This window comes from Ixodes scapularis, unplaced genomic scaffold (assembly GCF_016920785.2).
Source record: "Ixodes scapularis isolate PalLabHiFi unplaced genomic scaffold, ASM1692078v2 PGA_scaffold0__279_contigs__length_252992795, whole genome shotgun sequence".
Taxonomy (NCBI): domain Eukaryota; kingdom Metazoa; phylum Arthropoda; class Arachnida; order Ixodida; family Ixodidae; genus Ixodes; species Ixodes scapularis.
Window position 1 is genome coordinate 26,278,439 of NW_024609835.1, and position 20,782 is coordinate 26,299,220.

The following is a 20,782-nucleotide window of genomic DNA, read 5'->3' on the forward strand; positions in this document are numbered from 1 at the left end:
CCGCAGCGGGGCGCTAGTCACGTGGCTCCTCTCATCCGTTGTCTGCCGCTTCACCTTTTCCATTTTGGCGGCCGCTTCTCGTGGCGATCTGCCAGGCTTTGTCAGTATATAGGAGGCTATGATTTCACCTTGGTTTGGCTACGCACGCGCGCTCGAGGCTCACGAAACACCGAAGCGTTGTCGAAGGTAGGAAGCTCGCGCTGGTGGCGAGAAATCTGAAGCTTCTCCCCGCCGTTTTCACCTGGTCAGTGAGTATATAGATGTTCCTATACACGTATGAAGGATGCAGACTTTGTTAAGGTGCCGACTGGGGTTAGGGAACAGCGGCGGCAGCGACGTCAGCAACCAGACAACCGGCTAGCTGGTTGTCTGGTTCCCGTCGTCACTCGTAGATGGCGGTAGCTGTCCGAAGTTTTGTCGACATTTGCTTGCCCGCGGACGCGATACTGGGGAAACTAGTCCTTAACAGCTCCGCTGTAAAAAAACTTTGTCTCGAGTCTCGTTCGTACATTATAAAAGCAACACCCACCACATGGCCATGGCCGCCGTAAGGTAGAATTCAATCTCGTTGTTGCGAGTGTAGGGAACTTTGCTGCTTTGGTTGATGGCGAATTCCAGGCAGGTCTTGTACAGCTCCTGAACGTTGTCCAGGGCCGGCACGTCGATGCCGACTGCGGAGATTTTTTAAAGTCTGGTTCAGACGTCTGCAACGAGCGCGTCAGCTACGACAGCCTCCGTTGTGACCGGAGCGAACGGAACGACCGCGATCAACCGCGCACACACAGCACTGCAGCCACCGCAACAAGCGCAGCAGGTAGTCTGCAAGGCGGCCGCTTCTCCGCCGCAGTCAGCTGTTTACGCGATGTCTCTAAAAATAAGGGGGCCGCGCTGGCACTCGCTGGTGTAACAGAAAATGGACAGACAGTTTTCTATATCCTTAAAGGAGCTGTGCAACGATATTCAATTGGAATGTTTTTCTCTCTACGCGAGCTTACTGGTACACCTGGGACTCAAGGATACTCACACGCAACGCCATTGGCCAAAAAACTCCTTTGTTGCGGTGTAATTTCAAGGACAAAAGCGATCATTTTCATTCAATCTCTCCTTTGCAAAATTTGATGACGTAACTCGGGGATCGCAGTACACCCAAGTGATGATATTTGAATGCCGTTCATAGATTGGACCCGAGCATTGCGTGGGCACTCGACTTGGACTCGTGACAATTGCTAGCTCGAGAAGCATTCGGGTTGTGACCCGTGTCCAATCGCTGCAACGACGACAACAGCCGAGCCATAACAATGACTGGAACTCAGCGCGTGTCCTGCGCTTTGCCAACCCCAGCGCGTGGCTATGATCAACACTGGCGGCATATAATCGGCTCCAGATCACGTGGCCGCTTGTTCTGGCTGTGAGTTGAGAGGGTGAACGCTGTTCGTTTTTCTTCAATTTTTTTCTGGGACTTCTGGGTCCCTATCATTTCGTCGAAACTCGTTTCGTGGAATTACGTTTCGTGGACAACTTTTCGTGGACACACGTTTCATGGACACACGTTTCGTCGACAGTGTGACGTTTCATCGACAATCGTTTCGTCGACAGCACCACCGTAAAACGTTTCGTCGACAAACTTTTTTTTTTTTTTTCGGTTCCGAAAGGAATGCCGGAAACTTAAGGTACATGTAAAATAATTTAATTAAGACTTTGTTCTTGAGTGAGAGCGATGAAAAGGGCATGCTGGATCGCGAAAGGAACGGGGCAGCAGAACAAAGAGAACGAAGTGCGCAACGATACAGCCTCAACGAATACCGAACGACGCAATACATACTGAGCGCCTCAACGGATCAGAACGTTTCTCAACAATGTAAATATTGTACATAAACCCTGTTATTCCTTCTCTTAACGCTATTTAACAGTACATGCACTTGTAACAGATGAAAAAGACGATGCCTAGCGCAGCTGCTCTCCAAGGTGAGCAACTGCGCTATCCTATCGCTCTCATCCGTGTCAAATGGAAAAGCAAGAGCGCGCAGGACTTCGCGCGCGGCCTATTCGGATATTTGCAAGTTCCGATGGCCGTTTATGGAACCGAAAGTTACTGGAAGAAGAAAAGCGGTGGAGAAAAATATGCGTAGGCACAAAGCAACACTTCGATCCAAAGGTGGGTTGCGGAAAAGGGCGTAAACACTGTTTTTTTCTTCTTCATATTGGTTATTTTAAAACAAAACTACAGCTTGCAGCCTTTTATTGCAACATTACAACGCTAGTACTTCAATTGAAATTAAGCGTGTTCATTACCCTAAATTATTCAAAACGAAAAGTGATGCAGTGTTTTACTGGCTACTGCGGCTTATACGCGAAAAAACTGTTTAGTCGCACTAGTTTCATCGTCATGCATCCTTGAGGCGGTAGTACCACTAGATGAAATCTGTCGGTAAGAGCCACACGCGACATTAAATTATTATTTTATCGATTCCAGCAGACAGATACCTGGGGCAAGTTCGTAACTCTTTTCATAAAAGAGCGGCTTCCAAATCTAATGTTCTTTGGTCACATATTGGCTTATCTGCATGCAAAATTCCAGTATAGGCATAACAAATGAAGAACTATTGTGTTATTCATTATCCAGAAGCTAAACATGCTAAAGACTAAATATCGTATACGGTCTGGTAAGTATACAGTAGGTTGAATACCGGTGTTTGGAGGAGAAAACAACCGTGTTCTATCACCGTAAAAGTAAACCACGCGTAGGAAAATGCTCAGTCTCCTTTAAAGTTTATTGCTAGCGGCTAAGACCAGATGCCAATTAGCTTGAAAACCGATTTTATGCCATTTTCAGCGGTAGGAAGGCTGTGTGCACCGCAAACAGGCCTCGTTTATTCTTTCAAATTTTCGTTAAGAGCTTCAGTGTTTTGACGTGTGGACTATCTATGCTATGTTCAGTTGGCTCTTGAGTGTTCTGCCTAAAGACGCGACGCGCGGAAAGATACGCTTGCTCTGGAAATGACCCAGCCACTTTTTCAAAACAGTCGGAGTGCCGGCGGCCAGCCCGCGAAGGGTTGCATTCGATGACGTCCAGGCACCTCGATCACGCATATTGCCGAAAACGTAGCCCTCAAGAGCTGCGCATATTGTTGAATGTTTTAAAAATCTAATTTGAGAAAGGACACTGGTCGATAACAAAACTTCCCGGCTTTGACAACGCTTCCCCAAAGGTTCGGGCAAAGACACGAGCGAAACCATTCAAATCGTAAGTTCCGAAATCAGTGCAATCGGCGAGCTCCCCCCCCCCCCCCCCCCCCCAAAAAAAAAAAAAAAAAAAAAAATAAATAATAAGCAAAAAAAAATTTTGATAGTTTAAAGTGGTGAGGCAAGATGGCTGCGCACTGGTTCGCCATACTTGGCCCAGTCGGCCATCTTTCATACATACATACATACATACATCCAACACAAGGCCGCGCGAGGAGGCACAGCTGGCGGAGCTTGCAGAGCGAGCTGTCGACGAAACGTCGCAACGTCTGTCGATGAAACGAGCACCCGCTCGTTTCCACGAAACGATCTGTCGATGAAACATCGCAGTGTCGACGAAACGATTTGTCCATGAAACGTCGTTCGACGAATTGATTGCCACCGATTTGCGCAAAGTACAAAAATTGTTGCATCGCTCCTTTAAATATTATAGATGCTTTCAGGCAGCTGCGCATGGGCGCCGCCATAGCCGACCTTCAGTTTTTGTTTCCTCTTATCCCGTTCGCTTCACTTCATCAGAGCCACGTCAGGAGAGACTTTTACCACTTTAGGTGCCACTGTGTCCTTGTGCCCAGCATAGACCTTTGTGGAGTTTCGCCAACGCCCGCTTCAGTGGCTCGGCATCTCGGTAAGACAAGAGAAGGTCGGCAATGGCGGCTCAATCTGACCCGTGCTGAAAGCGTCTATACATTTTTAGTTATTTCCAGCATAGTCTAGCAGGGTTGAACGGATTAGAAAAAAAAATGCAGCCTTGAATGTAACACACGACTTTGCCAGTAGTACGGATCTCGCCACACGCTTTTTCTACGATTACAGAAGAGCATGCAATTTTAGTAGAGCTACAGCAACGCAGGTATATGATTTCGTGATTACCTAGACGTTGCGAACGTTCAGGAATGCGAACACTATTCGCTTTTCTTGGGTGATGAAAACGCGGGAAAATTCGTGTATTGGCGTCCCTCATACGCGCCTTTAAATACAGTACGCGCCAGTAATACCCTGAACTCGTCACGCCCATGAAGTAGGCAAAATAAGAAGTCCGGCGGTGTTCGAGGACAGAAATAACTAAAAAAGGACCACTTTGGTCGAGATAAACAAACACGACGGCACGAGCGTTTCTGCTGCCTTGACGGTGCCGCCACTACATCGCCGCACGAGCAGATGGATCTTCTCTTCTAGGATGTGGTGGTTCATCATCACGACGCACAACGAGAATTCACAGTCAGGGCAGAGCCGTGTATATGGACTTTGGTCAATGGGAGGAGCGGGCAAAGCCAGGGCGTGCACCAGACGCAGAACGAGGGCTTGACGTACTCTCTTGGCCAACCAAAAGCCGAAAATAATCCCCTAGCGGAGGTAGCGAGAAATAGTTCTTATAAGTGCTGTTCGAGGCGGGGTTTAGGCCGCACGTCCGGAAGCTTCCTGGCTCGAGACGACGTCCATTCCCCGAAGTGAAGAACCCAGGGGTCCAGTGGAGGGGGGAGACTTGGTAACGTAACGAACGGTTTAATTACATGGTTGTGGTTGCGATACAGTCGTCAAATCCGAGAGAACAACGGAGCAGCCTCACGCTCCGCCTTATATAGGGTCCGTTTCTCCCTCACTCCCCGCCAGGGCAGGCAGTGCGATGCAGCAACCCGCCGTCAAGTGCGATGCAGCAAAGTCCGCCGCCCAGTGCGACGTAGCCAAAGTTCTCCGCAGTTAGGCCTTGCCTCTCTCCCTTTCCCGAGCGCACCAACCACCACGCACACACACACGTCCCGCTAACGTCACGGGCGCGTTGAGACTTGTTGCCGCAGGCCCCGTCACGCAGGCGACGGTCCCGGACTCGTCGGGACTCGTTTCGCGCAGGCCCCGACAAGCGGGCGACGGTCCCGGACTCGTCTTGACTCGTTTCCGCAGCGTTGAAACTCGGAAGAAGGTCGCCGAAGGTTCCATTCTTAACAGTGCGTAAGAGTTATATGTAGTAACTCTTCATGGTTGAAAATGGGAGGCACTCACTTGATCGAATGACGTTTTAGCGAACGCCCACGTTTCATCGAATGACACTTTAGCGAATAGTCGGACGCCGCGAAGCGGCGTTTTCGGGTGGGCCAAATGAGTTCATATTTTTGTAATGAGTTGCCGCAGACTGTCGCCGCGAAGCGGCGTAAAGCGCAGCGCGACGGATGGGTTAACGCGCGCCCCCGTTATTCGCTAAAACGACCATTCGCTCAAATGTCGCCGTTCGCTAAAATGTGATTCGCTCTTGTGATATGGACCCGTTGAAAATATGGTGCACGTGATGTTTCGGTTATGATCATGCAAAAAGATGTGAGAAACGAATGTTTTACTCGAACTTTGTTTTGCTCGGACAGGATCTGACCGCTCCGACGGGAAATTTCCGGCCTCGGCGCTTGGCGTATATGGATTACGCCGATCGTTCTGCAAGTCAAGTATGCTTTTTATATCTTCTATATTCTTGTATATCTTCCACCATGATTTTGCATGAACGTGATCGGAATATCAGGTGCACCATATTTTCAGTCATCAAGAGTTACTCCGATGCACTTATTGAGTTTGTTTCTCGCGACAACCGCCAGGGTATTATCCTTGACTTCTGGCTGACCACATTCGAATTTGTGAAGACACCCTGGAAACGCCCAGCCCGCTTTCGGCCAATGACGCTCCCTCCCTTGCATCCTATACTTTTTAATGAAAAACCAAACTCTCTCTATATACGGATCTGAGTTAACGATAACGCTATACGCGGAATGATGAGCTTCCACCACGCCGAGCGACGCCATGTTTTTCAGCAGATAGCAGAAACCACAACCGGCAAGCAACGCGCGCGGCCGAGCTCTCCTCAACTTATGATTTGTTTGTCGTTGTGGTCGCACCATTCGTTCCCCAACGTAGCTAAAAAAGTTCAACACGGCTCAAGCCATTGTTTTGAGAACGAACACAAACGAAACGGCCGTATGGCGCTTCTTTGCCACGACAACTTGTCAGTCCAACTGGTTGCATTCGTTCTCAGTCGCAGCGGTCGCTCTGAACGAGTGTGTGTGAACGGGCCTTTAATTCCTTTCGGGTCAATTTAGCAATAGTCTATCGAGACAACCACAGAAGACAACGGGCTACCTCGCGGTGTGTCGAATTGATATAGCTTGTGAAGTCGTATATGTTATATAAAAAGAGAGAAAAAAAAAAGAACGGTATATGAACCAAAACACTGAGTCTGTTTAACGTATGAAGGGTACAAAGCTGATTTCGTAACCTGTCGTCAAAGTGCGAGTTGAAAGGGCCTAGTTATCTGCGATTGCATATTTGCACAGGATCATAGCGTAAAAAAGTGCGGCTGCAGATACATTGGTCATATGATAAGAATCGGTCATATGTTGAGTACGTTTTTAGGTCTGTACATCTTAGTACTATCGTTTATGCACCTACGTTTATACCGGGAGGCACTCACTTGATCGAATGATGTTTTAGCGAACGCCCACGTTTCATCGAACGACACTTTAGCGAATAGTCGGACGCCGCGAAGCGGCATTTTCGGGTGGGCCAAGTTAGTTCATATTTTTGTAATGAGTTGCCGCAGACTGTCGCCGCGAAGCGGCGTAAAGCGCAGCGCGACGGATGGGTTAACGCGCGCCCCCGTTATTCACTAAAACGACCATTCGCTCAAATGTCGCCATTCGCTAAAATGTCATTCGCTCTTGTGATATGGACCCGTTTATACCGCACCTTCTGACGACACGCCATTGGTTGCCGCTATGGTCCCATTAACGCTTACGCCAGCTAATTGGAACGAGGCGCCACTCGCGAGGGAGCCCCAGCGCACGTTAGATTATTTTGTGGCCGAAATTGACGTTTCGCTCGAAAAAGCACCGGTTGCGAAGCAACCTCTGAGAGCTGCATGCATCCTCCGCGAATATACTTTTATTTCTCGATCACATCGCGCGATGCCATACAAAACGGATTATTTGGGAGTCCGTCTGAGGCACATCTCCAGGAAATAAAAATAAAATATGAGGTTATGAAAGAATATTGATTTATAAAATTTCCGTAATTCCAAAAAAATGCTGCGAAAGAAAAAAAACAAAAAAAAAAACAACAACACCATTAACACGTATTTGTGGGGCAGTGAAACAACCCACATAAGTTTCGGAGTCTAAAGTTACTGTCCTCCACGCCGATTCTCTGGTTTTGGTAGCCTTTACTTTTTTATATCTTTAGGAAATGCACCAACAATGTAATTCGGTAGGTTGTTGACATCATACGCTAGCGCGTTTTACACGCACGCAGGCGCGCACGGGCGCACGCACGCACGCACACTCACAGACACACACACAAGCACGCAGAATCAAAGACTTTCTGTATACATACTCGTCTGACAACAACGCTATTTCGTCATGCATGTTTTTTTGTAACGCTGGACTAAAAATTTAGGCGGCGAAGATGCCGCTCAATTACGAGACTGTCCGTCGCCACTCACACTGATGAACGAGCAGTTCAGCCAGGCCACCGTAGTAGAGCGCCATGCCTACCGTGTCTTCGGCCACCTCGGCCACGTGTCGTAGGTGACTCAGCACTTCTCGACACTTGCTGTGACTGCGAGGACACGGGACAAAAATCAATACGTATATTTCGCTCGCATCTTCGTTGGTATAATAGCCGATTCACACGACAGACCGAATCGCAATTTTCGTCCGCGGACCGTGTACCACGTGACCGTTATGCCACCGATTCCTGCGATCCCTTCCTCGTCCGCGGACGCCCGGACTAATAAAGGCAAGAACCTTTTCCTTTGCGGAATTTTAGCGGGGGATTGACTTGAAAAGCGTTTTGTCTAACAAGAGTATAATGTTTTCGTTTTTCTTCTTTTCGGGCGATAAAAAAAAAAGGCCTACCGTTGTGTTTTGTGCGTCCGCGGGCTCATTTTGTCACGTGATTCTTGGTTCCACGCGTAAACGAAACTGCATAAACTTTGTTCGGCTGCCGCGACGCAGGTTCCGGTACTCCTCCGGGTTCGTGTCAAGAAGCTCCCGTCATAACTCGTCTAGCACGCCCTTCCGCGAGCCCAGAACTTCGTCGCTTCTGCGTCGAAGCCTTCTCATGCAGGACCATGCCTGTGTCACTGATATGCCTTAGGTTAGTAAAGCTATACTCCGTTCACTCTTAAGCTGAGGCTAGAAGCTCCTCCTTCAGCGCGAGCTCACGGGCTTCCGCACTACTTTGTTTTCGCGTACCTGCACGTTCACACTTGTGTTAGTAAGGGCAGAAAGCTCGCGCTGAAGGCAGAGCTTAATTTCAGCTTAAGGGTGAACGGAATATAGTGGCGCTTCGCGCGAAGCCTATCACGGTGCTCTGTCTCAATCTGTACGTAACAGCGGCGTACGATTCTTTATCGTGGTACCAAACATAGACTTCTCTCTTGGACAATGGTGCCACGGTGCGATGTTGGAGTTTCGCGGCACTGGGGCGGCGAACAGGTTCGGTCCGTCCTCGCTGGCGTCTGCTCGTCGTCTGCCCTGTGTGGATATGCTTGGGAGACGGGCGAATCGCGGACATATCGTCACGTGATCAATCCGTTCGCGGATCAGCCCGTCGTGGGAATCGGCCATATAAAGGCCTCACCGCATTTAGAGCTACGAACAACGGATTATTTTTTTTCCCTTTCCGGACGCTGCAGTGCCTAAAGGGAATATGGTTGTGAGCAAACTGTTTCTCAGTGGAAGCTCGGTCTGGAAGTCAAAAGCTGATCTTACATTTTTTGTGGCAAAGAGTAACAGGTATCTGGTTTCTGGTCATTAGGCGTAGAGCATATACATCAAGAATTACTAGAAAATCGACAGTTCATGGCTGTTCTTGGTGTGGACGTGTTGCTGAAATACGGTGAGGCTTTGGTGGAATTGTGGGCTCAGTCACACACCACCCCTCATACACCAATATAATATCCCGTATCCCTCTTCGTACATACTTCTTGCTGTAAAGTAGTGTCTGCGCCAGGTAAGGCAAGATCTTGAGCAGCATCGAAGTGTAGTGAACGTTGAGGGCGATGCGGAAGGCCTCGTAGCCTGCGCAAGACAGACTGCATGTATCATTTTCAGAAATCATTGTTACGGTAGTTTTGGGTATGAGAATTGTGGGCCTTCCTACATGTGGCCTCTAAAGAGGCTACTTGCAGGAAGGCCCGCATCGAAAGAGCGTTCTCGAGATGGAAGCACATATCGCCGTCAATGGCTTTCAGACAGGCGATTCAAAATATTATGAAGCTTTAAAAAAAAATTCGCCGACGCACTTAAAAAAAATTGCTTCTTTTTTTTTTTTTGAAGGGTTCTGTTTTTTTTTATTGTCATGACGGTTCTTTTACTGGCAACTCCAGTGTACTGATTTGATATGTGCCATTACATTTTTTTGTAGATTAATGGGGAAAAATAACAATATTTTAAAAGAGCTGGGGCAACATTGTGAAGACACTGAACCTATCACAGTTTTTAGTACAAACAATCTAAAAACTACAGCTTTTACGGAAAGAAGTAATGCATCTTGAGACATATTTGTACTGTGCCAATTCAGCGGAACTCATTTAATTCCCCAAAATGTTTCAAATCCGATGACGTTTCTCCACAAGTACCACGCACATAGTTTTCTTTCCTATGCTACTTGGACAAACATCTTTGGTAGCTTACCATCAAGGCCGTGATATGTACAAATGTCTGGAAACTTCATCTCAAATACCATAATGCAGGTAATGCTTTTGAAAATAAATTTCTTTTTCGACACAAGCAGTCGCATAATTTAAATAAGCGCACTAATACGATCTGGCTGGTATCTTTTATTGTCGTAACTACAAATATCTTAGAACTTTATCCAATCTGAGATGGACGTGCTGGCGCTCACCGACATCAACAGCTGAGGTGATCTCGGTACGCAGGAAGCGCACTTCGACGATCTTGATGAGCGTGTTGAGCACGGCCACCAGATCGCTGACTCGTGGATGCTTTTCCACCTCGAGTGAGTGAATGCAACTGCGTTGAATGCAGAGAAGAAAGTAGTTTAAGGAAAACGATTTTAGATGCTTACTCGCTCTCTCATCTCACTCTTTGATTGCCGTGTCTTCCAGCTTTCTTTGCTTCTTGTAGGCGATATGCACGTAGTGGCTGCTCTCGATCACCAGGGCAATCGCAGGCATCTTCTGCGAAAAAAAAAAAAAAGAAAAAGACAGGTAGGTGAGACAGTGTTTGGGAAAACATTGCCACGAATGAAACTACACCTTCAGAATTTCAAATTGCGACTCGCACGGAGCACCAATAATTGCTCTTTTTATGGGGAAGGTCGCTAAATCCATTTTGCCAACGGCTGCGTATTACTGCGAAATAAAGAGCCGATCGCTCTCTTCTCGCTGAACCGCTGCCTCAACTGCTTCACCAGCGTAGTTGTAGTGTAAGCATCTGTCTTCGATTTTAAAGGGGCGTTAATTGCGTGAGAAGCGAAAAAACTATGAAATTGTTTCAGATCAGACGTACAATTTCTAACTACACAGTTTAATCGATCCGCCAAAAACACCGCGAGTTTGTAAATGTTCTCAGATGGAAAACTGCCTTTGACGCTTAACCTAACCTAACCTAACCAAAGTTTATTACCAGTTGATTGAAGTGCTAACTTTTTTGCACGTTACGGCTGATTTCTGAACTGCTGTTGAGTGATGAGGGCCGCAGCGTAAAAGAAACGTAGCGCTTCACTCTACAGCACACATGATGAACGTAAGTGAGCTTTCTATTTTTACTTTATGACAACCTTTTGTTGTATTTCAGAAGTAGTGAAGTACGCGTGCAGCTTCGATGAACGCTCGAGCAAGCGCGCGTTGATTCGACCCGTCTTGATTGCCACACAAGGTAAGGAAGGCAAGCACCATATCACGGAGCGGATGGGCAGTTGAGTGGCTTAACAACGAGATGGCGCCAGGGGTCGCACGCACCTCGAACGGTCGATTTATTTGAGATTCAGATCAGCGTGGTGGCGGACTTTAGTGGGGACTAACCTGAAATGCGAGTCGGATAGACTGAACTGAAGATAAACAACATACATAGGCAATAAAGTTGCGGTTGATGGTCACTGTGCTTGCCCAGTTAGTTTATCTATAAAGCGCTGTTTGTCCATCGTGTGGTACCCTTGTTCTCAATAGACAAGACAACAGTTATCGGTTGATTCAGCGCATGTGTTTATTTAAATTCGTGCCTTCATCTGTATTTGTTTCTACGACTAGATAACACGCTAAAGCGTGAATATGCCTTGGAAAATGGCGGCCGTTCATGTAAGCAGGAAGTTTGTTGTGTCCCACTTGGTTCTCTCTGGGAAACGTCAAACGCCGATATTTTACCCTTAGAAGTCTCTTAGCGGATTCTGCAACGGGCTGCTTTCGGAACACTAACCACTGTCGTTCCTTTAATGAACCTAACTAATGAGAATGGCAATAACTACCATACTCCACCGGCAATAAGAGGCCGAAAGGCATCTACCTCTTTTTCTCACTGTCACCGAATGTATTGTTGGATTAGGATACTGAGCGCCCCTTTTCATTGGTTCAAAAAAAAGAAGCTCGATGATTCGTACATTGTCATGCCGTTTGCAGTCGATGACTTCCGAGCCACTGTGGTGCAGTCTGCACTCGATGCGTTCCGAAAGCGTTGGCTCCGGCCTCCACGACCATTGCCTACCTTGTACAACGGTGCATTGCGGCAAGTGACCAGCTCCCAGAAGTGGCTGGACACGTCCAAGGCCACCCGAGGATCACGCCGATTCAGGAACACCCGGGCGGCGGTGCACAGGCAGAATTCCTCTTCTTCGATCTCGTCCACGCGGCAGCTGCAAAGAGAGCTTCTCCGTCAGCGTCGGCTAGCACCTTCTGTAAAACCGCACTGGCAGAAGTTCCTGCATGCACACTAACACTATAGTCTGACAGTTTAGGAGAAGCATGGCGTGGCGAGCCCCGAGGTTCTTGTTAACATCATCATCATCATCATCATCATCATCATCATCGTCACCACCACCAACACCACCACCACCTCCACCATCATCATCATCATGTCTTTATTTGTGTCATTAAACAACCCATGGTCTGTAATGTGCCACAGCTTATCACTCTTCAGCTAATGGGATTGCGGTATTCGCCGATAATTACTTCGAAGAATAGATCACGAAGCAAAGAAGCGTGAGGACAATAAGCGACGCGTTCCGTTTCTTAACTTGACTATAGACATTTTCGAAGCCGCCATCTTGAATTGCGGAACTTCCGGTACGCGGCAGAACATCGTTTGGCTCTCGTCACACCACTGGAAGTAGCTCACGCGTTAATCGCGACTGTCTGTCATTCTTCTTGTGCTTTCTCTATAGTCGGTTTCTGGTTAAGGGCAGAGCCATATATTTAGGGTGACCATATTCCTCAAAGTAGAAAACGGGACATCCCAGCCCACGGGGGGTAGGGGGGGGGGGGGGGGGGGTCGTACTAAAGTTTGAGCTTGGGAAAACATTTAATGAAATTCTACATTCGTGCAATGTCCACATGATTCTACATCCGTATTATATCCAGTAACTAAAAATAAAAGAAAATATATTTCTACACACACGCCTTCGCGAGAGAAAAAGTGTTTGTGGGCACGAACAGTTCTAAATTTTACTCATTAGGTAAATATTTTAAAGCACCTACGGTTATTTTTGTAAAGTATACTTGTAATGAATAGGCATAGTTTCGGTTTGCTTCTACTTGCTTGGTGCCAATTTCGAAACTATATATCGACTCCTGCCAAAACGGGGCATGATTCTATATTGGGGTAAAAAGACGGGACGGCAGAAGTGGACCTCAAAAACGGGGCTGCCCGGCCAAAACGGGACGTGTGGTCACCCTACGTACATTTTGATAGTCTGGCCAGTGGGTGTGGCGACGAAGGCGCTGGAGAGGATAGCGCCGGAGGAGCGAGAGAGAGAGACGGAAGCAAAGAGGAGACGACCGCCATTTTGACGCAACGCTGTCGGCGCCGAGCCCTGTCGAGGCTTTGCGTCGTCTGCTACGGGCTGATTTCTTTTTCGCCTGAATGATAGTTTTGCTTTCAAACGTGGAGAAACTTCATTCGTTAACTTTTTAGGTCACCGAGGAATAACACTATATCATATTCTTGCCAAGGCCTGCCAAATAAAGAGAGAGAACCGAAATTCGGATGTCTACCCCATGCATTCCGCTATGAATCCCGCCGGGCGAATGAATGTAAATGGCGGCCCTCCCCGCTCACCTGGGAGCAGCCGGGAGTTCACGCGCATGCGCTCACGCCTCTCGCTCTGCGCCGCTGGCTGATTGGCTCACTCGGGAGCCCCCCTCCCGAGTTAGGCGGTGAGATCATAGACTGGCCAAACTCTCTCCATATACAGCTATGGTTAAGGAAAAAGGGGAAGCTGCTCGCAACTCTTTCCACTTTACCAGAGCGAACGCTGCAGAAGAGGCGACCTCCTGCCAAGCGTTCGTTCTGCTAAAGTGAAAAGAGAAGGGAGTATTTATTATTTTACTTGTTCCAAATTGTAAGGCCTTGTTTCTTTTTTCATCTCGCATATTGGGCTTGCCTACTGCGCAACTGGGGACGACGGTAAACGAAAAAAAAAGGCATATAATCCGCGATCCACTCAGAACACCAATCATTGACCTTCGTTTTATAAGCTCAGCCAATGAGATGAGTGATCACCGCGACACACATTAAGAACGCATATTTTCCGACAAAGCAATTGGGAGAGCCAATCGCTGAGATCTGCGGAGGCAGCTCGGCGAACGACGATACGTATATATATATAGTGAACAGAGGTTTACACCTCAAAAACAGTGTGCGCGGTGGCAGTGAGCATCACCATGCTCACTGCAGCCACAGCGCAGGTTATTGTTTGACGTCTAAACATATCAGCGGGAGCAATCGTTGAGCCCTCTCCACATATTCCAGCAATCGGCTATACCGAGTGCTTGGACTGAAAATAGACGCTTGAGATTTTTCAGAGTGCAGAGTGCATGCAGTAGTGCAGTTTTAGTGTCAAAACGGCGTCCAGTCCTCTTAGCTGCCGCTGATCTTTCTTTGGAACATCATTAAAGGAAGAACCATGGAATGCTGCGCTGGGTGGATCGTCGTGCTGTATACACTCGGGGACTACTGAGAGTGCATGCCAGAAGTGTTCTTCTTTTCTGACATACCACTGGACGACGCGCACGGCGTAATTTGAGGCGTTCTTGCGGTAGTCCTTGGGGATGTTGCGGCCCAACCACTGGAAGGCCAGCTTGATCTCCTGTAGCGAAGCTTCGATGTTTCCATAGAACATCTGAATCTGCAGTAAGACGGGCACTTCGATGGTGTCAAGAGCGAGTGCGCTTGAACAAAGCGATTCAATTAAGATCTAACTCATGAAATAGCTTAAACTCTTCATAATGCCAAGACATCCAAGAAACCTGGAGCTTCTACTTTCCCCCAAAGCACTCGGGAAAGCCATTCTCTGCAATCAACACATGGGTGTGGCGAACGGCTGGGCTGCAACATTAAATACCCTTCTTAATAAAAATAGTATCCTCTAGCTGAAGCTGAGCATGGCGTAAGCACGTGAAACGTCATGATCATTGTCGCAGCGCAGACTCTTTCCTTAGGCCTGAATGTATTTTCAGCCTCGTTATTATCGAGTTGTAGATTGCAGCGACCCCTAGTGTTTTGGGAGGAAGTAGCCGCACTGGAATATTTATAGTCTACATTGAAAAGGGGAGAAGGATTTTAGGTGTGATGTACTTGGTTAGAGGCAGCGCAACCATTGGACCACAAACGCTATTACAATAAATAATGAAACAAATGTTAATGTCGTGAAACATTATTTTTTTCGTTTTTACTTTGTGCGGTACACTCACATTAGCCCTCATGCGACTGATGGCGATGCGTTTGAGTTTCAAGTAGCGCTCGTCGACGTTCTCCCACGTGGAAGCTTTGAACACCGACTCGCTGCTTTCCAGGTATTCTTCTGCCTGGAACACGAGAGATGGGAAATACAACGTGTAGGGAGGGAACTCTCACGCCTTGAAGTACGCACTTGCTTAATGTCGTCCACTTCGAGGGAGCAGTGGGCAGCAGCGAGGAACGATTCCAGCGCCCTGCCCCTCATGCCGGACTGGAAGTAATGGTTTCCGATTTGCCCGAACGCGTTCGCCTTCATCTTTTGGCACTTGCAGACTCGCAAGTCGGCTTTGTCCGGGGGTGATTGCCTGAAGCGAAAATAAATAATTGAGTATGTGATGCTGCTGATTTAAACAGGCACATGTTTTTTTACTGTCGCTTCCTGGCTCTGACTTGAGCAGTAATCTGTACGCGCTTCACGAGTTCTAACACTTCGCATTCTCTCTAGCTGCTGCCAAAAAAAAAAACAAAAAAAAAACAACATGTAATACAATAGCATTTGATATCCTTTGCACCTCTTCAAACGTCTGTCAAGCTCGATGCTTACTATCTGCGCCAGCGCGCCCCCGTTTTCGCGTTCATTCTTCCTAAACGAATTGATGTATAATTATACGCCAATTCAAGTTTTCCCGCTAAATTTAGCGGGGAAACGATTTCCCTAAACGTGGTGTGGAAATTCAATGTATGTTTAACTGCACGCCAATTTCGCACTTCCCACTAAATTTAGCGAGGGAATTGAGTTGATGCGTTATTATACAGCAATTAGAGTTTTCCCGTTAGATTTAGCTACGAACGGATGCATAAGACCTCTCGGTTCGGTGGCCCTATTAACCCACACCGTATCAACCTGCGCGTCCGGCTCCTGGATAAAAAAAAAAAAAAAAGAAAAAAAAGAAATGCGGTTTAAGGTTTTGCATTGAGTGAAGGGCGACGAGTGAAAGGGACGGAGTTTGAATACAAGCGGAGCCGCTATAGATGCTTTAAACCAGCTGTGCACGGGCGCCGCCATTACCAACCTTCAGTTTTTGTTTCCTCTTATTCCGTTTACTTCACTTCATGATTACCATAGCAGGCCAGGTTATAGCCATTTTAGATCCTACTGCGTCCTTCTCCTCAGCATTGGCCTTTGTGGAGGCTCGTCAACGCCCACTTCACTGGCTCGGTATCTCGGTGAGACAAAAGAACGTGGGCAATGGCGGCTTTAATCGGGCGCGTGTTTAAAGCGTCTATAAAGTGACTCTAGGCTCAGGCAGAAAGGAGGGGTAAATTACTTGGGATCGGTGTCGGAGTTGACCATAATCTTTTACTTTTCGCTCGGTCGACACGTAATCAACGGCAACCATTCCGGCCTCAAGGGGAGAGGGAAGTCACCTCAAGGTGTTAGAGGAGAATGAACGAAGCCGGTTGGGCGTCGTGCTGCCGCCGGGGTGTGGCGCTCTCCGCCGAGTGGGTGAGCCATAAACTTTTAAATCGTCAGTCTTGTACAGGAGGAGGACGCGTATGCCGACAAAGGCTGGTTTCAAACATTTGCGTTTGGGCGTGAGCGACTGCGCTGCAACAGCTTGCACTCAACTCACGATGAGGAACCACACTGGTATTCACTGGCGCCATCCACGCCGTTGCACTGGAGCACTCCTGACCTGCGCATAACTAGGCCGAAGGCTTTTGGCGGTATTTTTGAGATAGAATATAAACTTATTTTCTACGATAAATTGTCCTATTTTACATTGTCGGAATTATTTCAAGCCTGTGGTGTAAGAATTATGCGGATGTACGCAGATCTGAAGTCGTCCGGGACTAACACCGGATAAACGGCGCCAGTGTATTCTCTCATCGCAAGCAGCGACAAGCGGTTGCAAAGCAGTGGATCGCACTCACTAAAATCTGAAAGTACGAAAGACCACTGGTATAACGAGACAGGAGACGCGCCTTTCTGTCGTGTTCTATTACTTGTCCTTGTCGATTTTAGATTTTCGCGATGTGTAACCAACTAGCCCATCAGTTAACTGCGCAAATGTGAAAACCAGCATTGACTTGAGGCCGCTTCAAGATTTCGTGACGTGGGCCGTTACAACCATAAAGAAAAAAAGACGAGGCTAAGACAGAAGTGCCCCTTTGGCCGTTACATGAGGAACTCGTCGGTGGCCGTAGAGTACACTTCCACGCTCAGGTACTCCTTGCAGAAGCGGCACTGAAGAGCGTGCTCTTCGAGGCAGGTGGCGATGTCCTGGTGGATTTCGCTCTTGCTGTCGTAGGTCAGCGTTGCGTATATGGTCTTGTGCACGGCCGCCGAGTGGAAACGCATCAGCGAACCAATCTGGCCGCACTGCGGGCACTCGGGTGAGTCTGGCACTTTGCCCTCCAGCAGGTAGACGAAACTCGAGACCGTGTTGCTAGCCGCGCAGGTGATGAAGTGCTGCTCTATCAGCTTTTTGAGGGCGACGTTGATCTGGAGTAGGGCGAGGGAACGAGACGAGAGATAGAGGCACCAAAAATGAGGGTGTACTGCTGCACATTCCCTGAAGCTCCTGCGCGCATGCTGCTCCGCAATGGACTCGGAAAACGGAATAACTTGTCTATCATCAGATTTGGCAAATGAGAAGGGCGGTTGGTATCATGTGCTACTGGTCTAGTCTAAATAAGAAATTAAATGAACGGCTGTTTTGTGGGGTTGTACTTCGATAAAAAGTTTTTAAACGATTAATTTGTGACATTTATTTTCATAAAAAAACGAGACTGGGACTTATAAAGCGTCTCGGGTTTATGATTATGAAGTTAGCTCTTCAACTTGCCTGCGTTTCTTCCCTTTCATTAATATGTATTTTGTTCACTCTAAATAAACGCAATACAATCTCAGAGCTGAGATTGTATTACACAAAACCAATGGTGCGAACAAATCGCGGATTACAAATCTTAGCACATTGGATGCCTACATGCTTAAACAGCCATATGGAGACTGAAGAAATTATAATAAAGGCTGTATCTGTTTATTGTCTAATAAAAAGCGTATTTATTGTCGGGCCCCATTTATTGACCTGTGGCTATTATTGCAAACCTGCTTTTTGTAGTGTTTGTTTTGCACAAATATTGTGTAAAGATCTATACTTCTACGATCATTGAAGCGTGACTGTATGCATTGTTATCCAGCTTTTTCTTAAAATTTTTATCACAACATTGCTGGCGTCGATATGTCGGCCAATGTTTTGTAAATGTGGTTAGCTGTAATTGGGATTAGCCTTTATGGTCCTGCCCCCCTCCCCTCCTTTTCTCCCTCGCTTTGATGAACGCTGTGTACGACTGTTGGAGTGTCGTCAGGCAACTTTAGTGTGCCTTTCAGAGCGCAGCTCTTAGGCGCCCGTTTCCGGCTTGAGCGGCGACGCCGTCGGCGTAGTTACGCGGTGCATTAGGGGAAATGTCTTATAATGCACCGCGCGGGGAGGAGAGGAGGGGGAGGAGGGGAGATAGATGAAGGGGGAGGGGAGGAGGAAGAGGGCAGGAGGAGAGGTTAGGGGTATACCCTTCCCTATGTACCCTTCCCTCCTTCTTCTCAAGAGCTGCGCTCCAATTCGGCATTACAGGGAGTTCTTAACGTCTTTCATTTTTTCTATCAGTGGAGACCAAAAGTATGAATAAAGTCTTATTGTAGCAATGCACAGTATAATCTTAGACATGATTCTTATAGAATACATTGGCCAAGCACAAACTACTAAACTCACCAGTTGGCACATGTAATGCCTGATTTCTTAAGCAAAGATCGAGCCAGTCTAGAAATTATTGAGGACGGTGGCCCAACGCACAGCCTTAAAAAAGAAACAGCATACAACTATACCTTCTATGGTACCCCGTGCACGGAATAAACACTTTACCATATTGTTTATATTGTCTGCTAGTGTTCAAAAGTTGTATTCCCGTGCTTCAATTATTCTACTGCGTTCTACAGCCCCTTAATTTATTAAATATTGAATAACTTTCTGTGAAACCTTTGTGGAAAATACGGTGTTTTATTCATGATATGTATCGCTGGGCTCTTGTATTTTTTGTACTTAATGTTGAGTTCTGTTTGTATATGCGGAGTGCAAGTTGGTCAGCTTTATTAGCAGGGGTTGTGGTGATGTCAGAACGCCGAGCTCCGATTTGCTCTGATTGTAGGATAGTGGGTAGACATCAAAGCAAGCTGTCTTGAGGTTTACCCAGTATCCTTTAATCATAACCAATCAAATAACGGCGTTCGGACGTCACCGCACCACCTGCGCAAGAAGCAAACGAACCTGGGCTCCGCATAACTTTTTTTCTTTCTTTTGCCTTTGTTGTTTGCTGCGCCGTATAAATGGTGACAGTGCCACGCCTTGCAGAGCACATCGCCCTTTTCGTCTTGTTACCTCAAACCTTGTGCCCGAATAAATCAAATCGAACCGGAAGGAACACCACTTTTGATTTTCAAGGTAATGGCGGGGCAGTATACGCACGGAAGTTTCAAAAGAGTTCCCACTGCAGTGGCAGTTTATCTACGTATATCACCTCAGCCGTCGACAGCGCAGAGCTGAGCAGTTTCAGTAGAGACACCTCAAAGACTTTTCCGCATACGGAGGCCTTTTTCAGGAGTACGATCTCCTGCTCGTTCAGCATCTCCATTCGCACCACCGTGAGTGCTGCGCAAGACACGTTGAGAACTCATGCGAACTTTAAGCCCTTGAAAAAAAGCTTACCCTGAAGTGAATCTGGCACTTGAACGTCGTCCATGAGACCCTCTCCGACCACGTCGCAGATGGGCTGTGTCATTAAAGTGCGTAAAAGGTGAAATAAAGAAGTGTTTTCGATTACGTTATTTTAAGTCTATGGCAATCTATGTGGTTCACGAAGTTTAAAACCACCGATAATTCGCGTGTATATGTCACATACATATGTCGTGATCTATATTTTATGTGCTTTCCTTGTTCTGCGCCGAGAAAAGGAAAGGCACTAAAGCAGTTACACGACGCCCAGTGGCCTTCCGTCCATCAAGGTTTAAGACCAATTACTGAACACATGAAAATGAGCGAGAAGATTAGAGTCGAAGTTGGACACTAATATTTGACTTCCCGAACCGCAACGGGAGTGTTCCGGTTGTGGATGCTGTCGTGCTGTTGTGTGTGGTTGGTTGTGTGTGCGGGGTGGGGTCCTCACTATGCCATGGAATTAATGATGGTATGTTGACTTTGCGTACCTAAAGTGCTTCGAGAGATTGCTTTGTGTTATTTTACAGACGGTTTGTTGTCCTCATCCGTGCCTACAAGTACGCTCCCTTTGCTGGGAGCAGTGTTTTCGTGTATGTGTGTTCGTATCGCTCGTGCTATACAAACCAGTGCTGTGCACCTCTATATCGCCGAACCTACAGATTAGTAACGAAGCTGCACCTGTTTAAGGCTTCCTTAAACGAAAGGTGGTACAAGGTATCTTACAGGTGAAGAAAATTCCCCAACGTTTCAAAGATTAACCTCCTGAACCCCGGTGTCAGGTCTTAGCCGGCTTACGTCTGCTACTGATGGAGGGCGACAATATTTATGTTTTTCAAAAATTTTCCAGAAATTGCATTTAACTTTTGATCCTGGTAA

General features: G+C 47.3%; 1 protein-coding gene across 1 annotated transcript in view; it reads right to left on the reverse strand.

Moving 5' to 3' along the window:
• LOC8029363 (adenylate cyclase type 10) overlaps positions 1-20,782 on the reverse strand; it is a 48,440-nt gene that overhangs the window by 3,830 nt on the left and 23,828 nt on the right. The window contains exons 19-30 of the mRNA XM_042291548.1: positions 19,898-19,961; positions 19,710-19,840; positions 17,318-17,640; positions 15,328-15,499; positions 15,149-15,262; positions 14,453-14,583; positions 11,946-12,093; positions 10,329-10,423; positions 10,129-10,256; positions 9,206-9,302; positions 7,721-7,836; positions 530-671 (exon numbers count right to left, since the gene is read on the reverse strand). Of these exons, the coding sequence (XP_042147482.1) occupies positions 530-671; positions 7,721-7,836; positions 9,206-9,302; positions 10,129-10,256; positions 10,329-10,423; positions 11,946-12,093; positions 14,453-14,583; positions 15,149-15,262; positions 15,328-15,499; positions 17,318-17,640; positions 19,710-19,840; positions 19,898-19,961 (1,661 nt within the window). The remainder of the gene's footprint in view (positions 1-529; positions 672-7,720; positions 7,837-9,205; positions 9,303-10,128; positions 10,257-10,328; positions 10,424-11,945; positions 12,094-14,452; positions 14,584-15,148; positions 15,263-15,327; positions 15,500-17,317; positions 17,641-19,709; positions 19,841-19,897; positions 19,962-20,782) is intronic.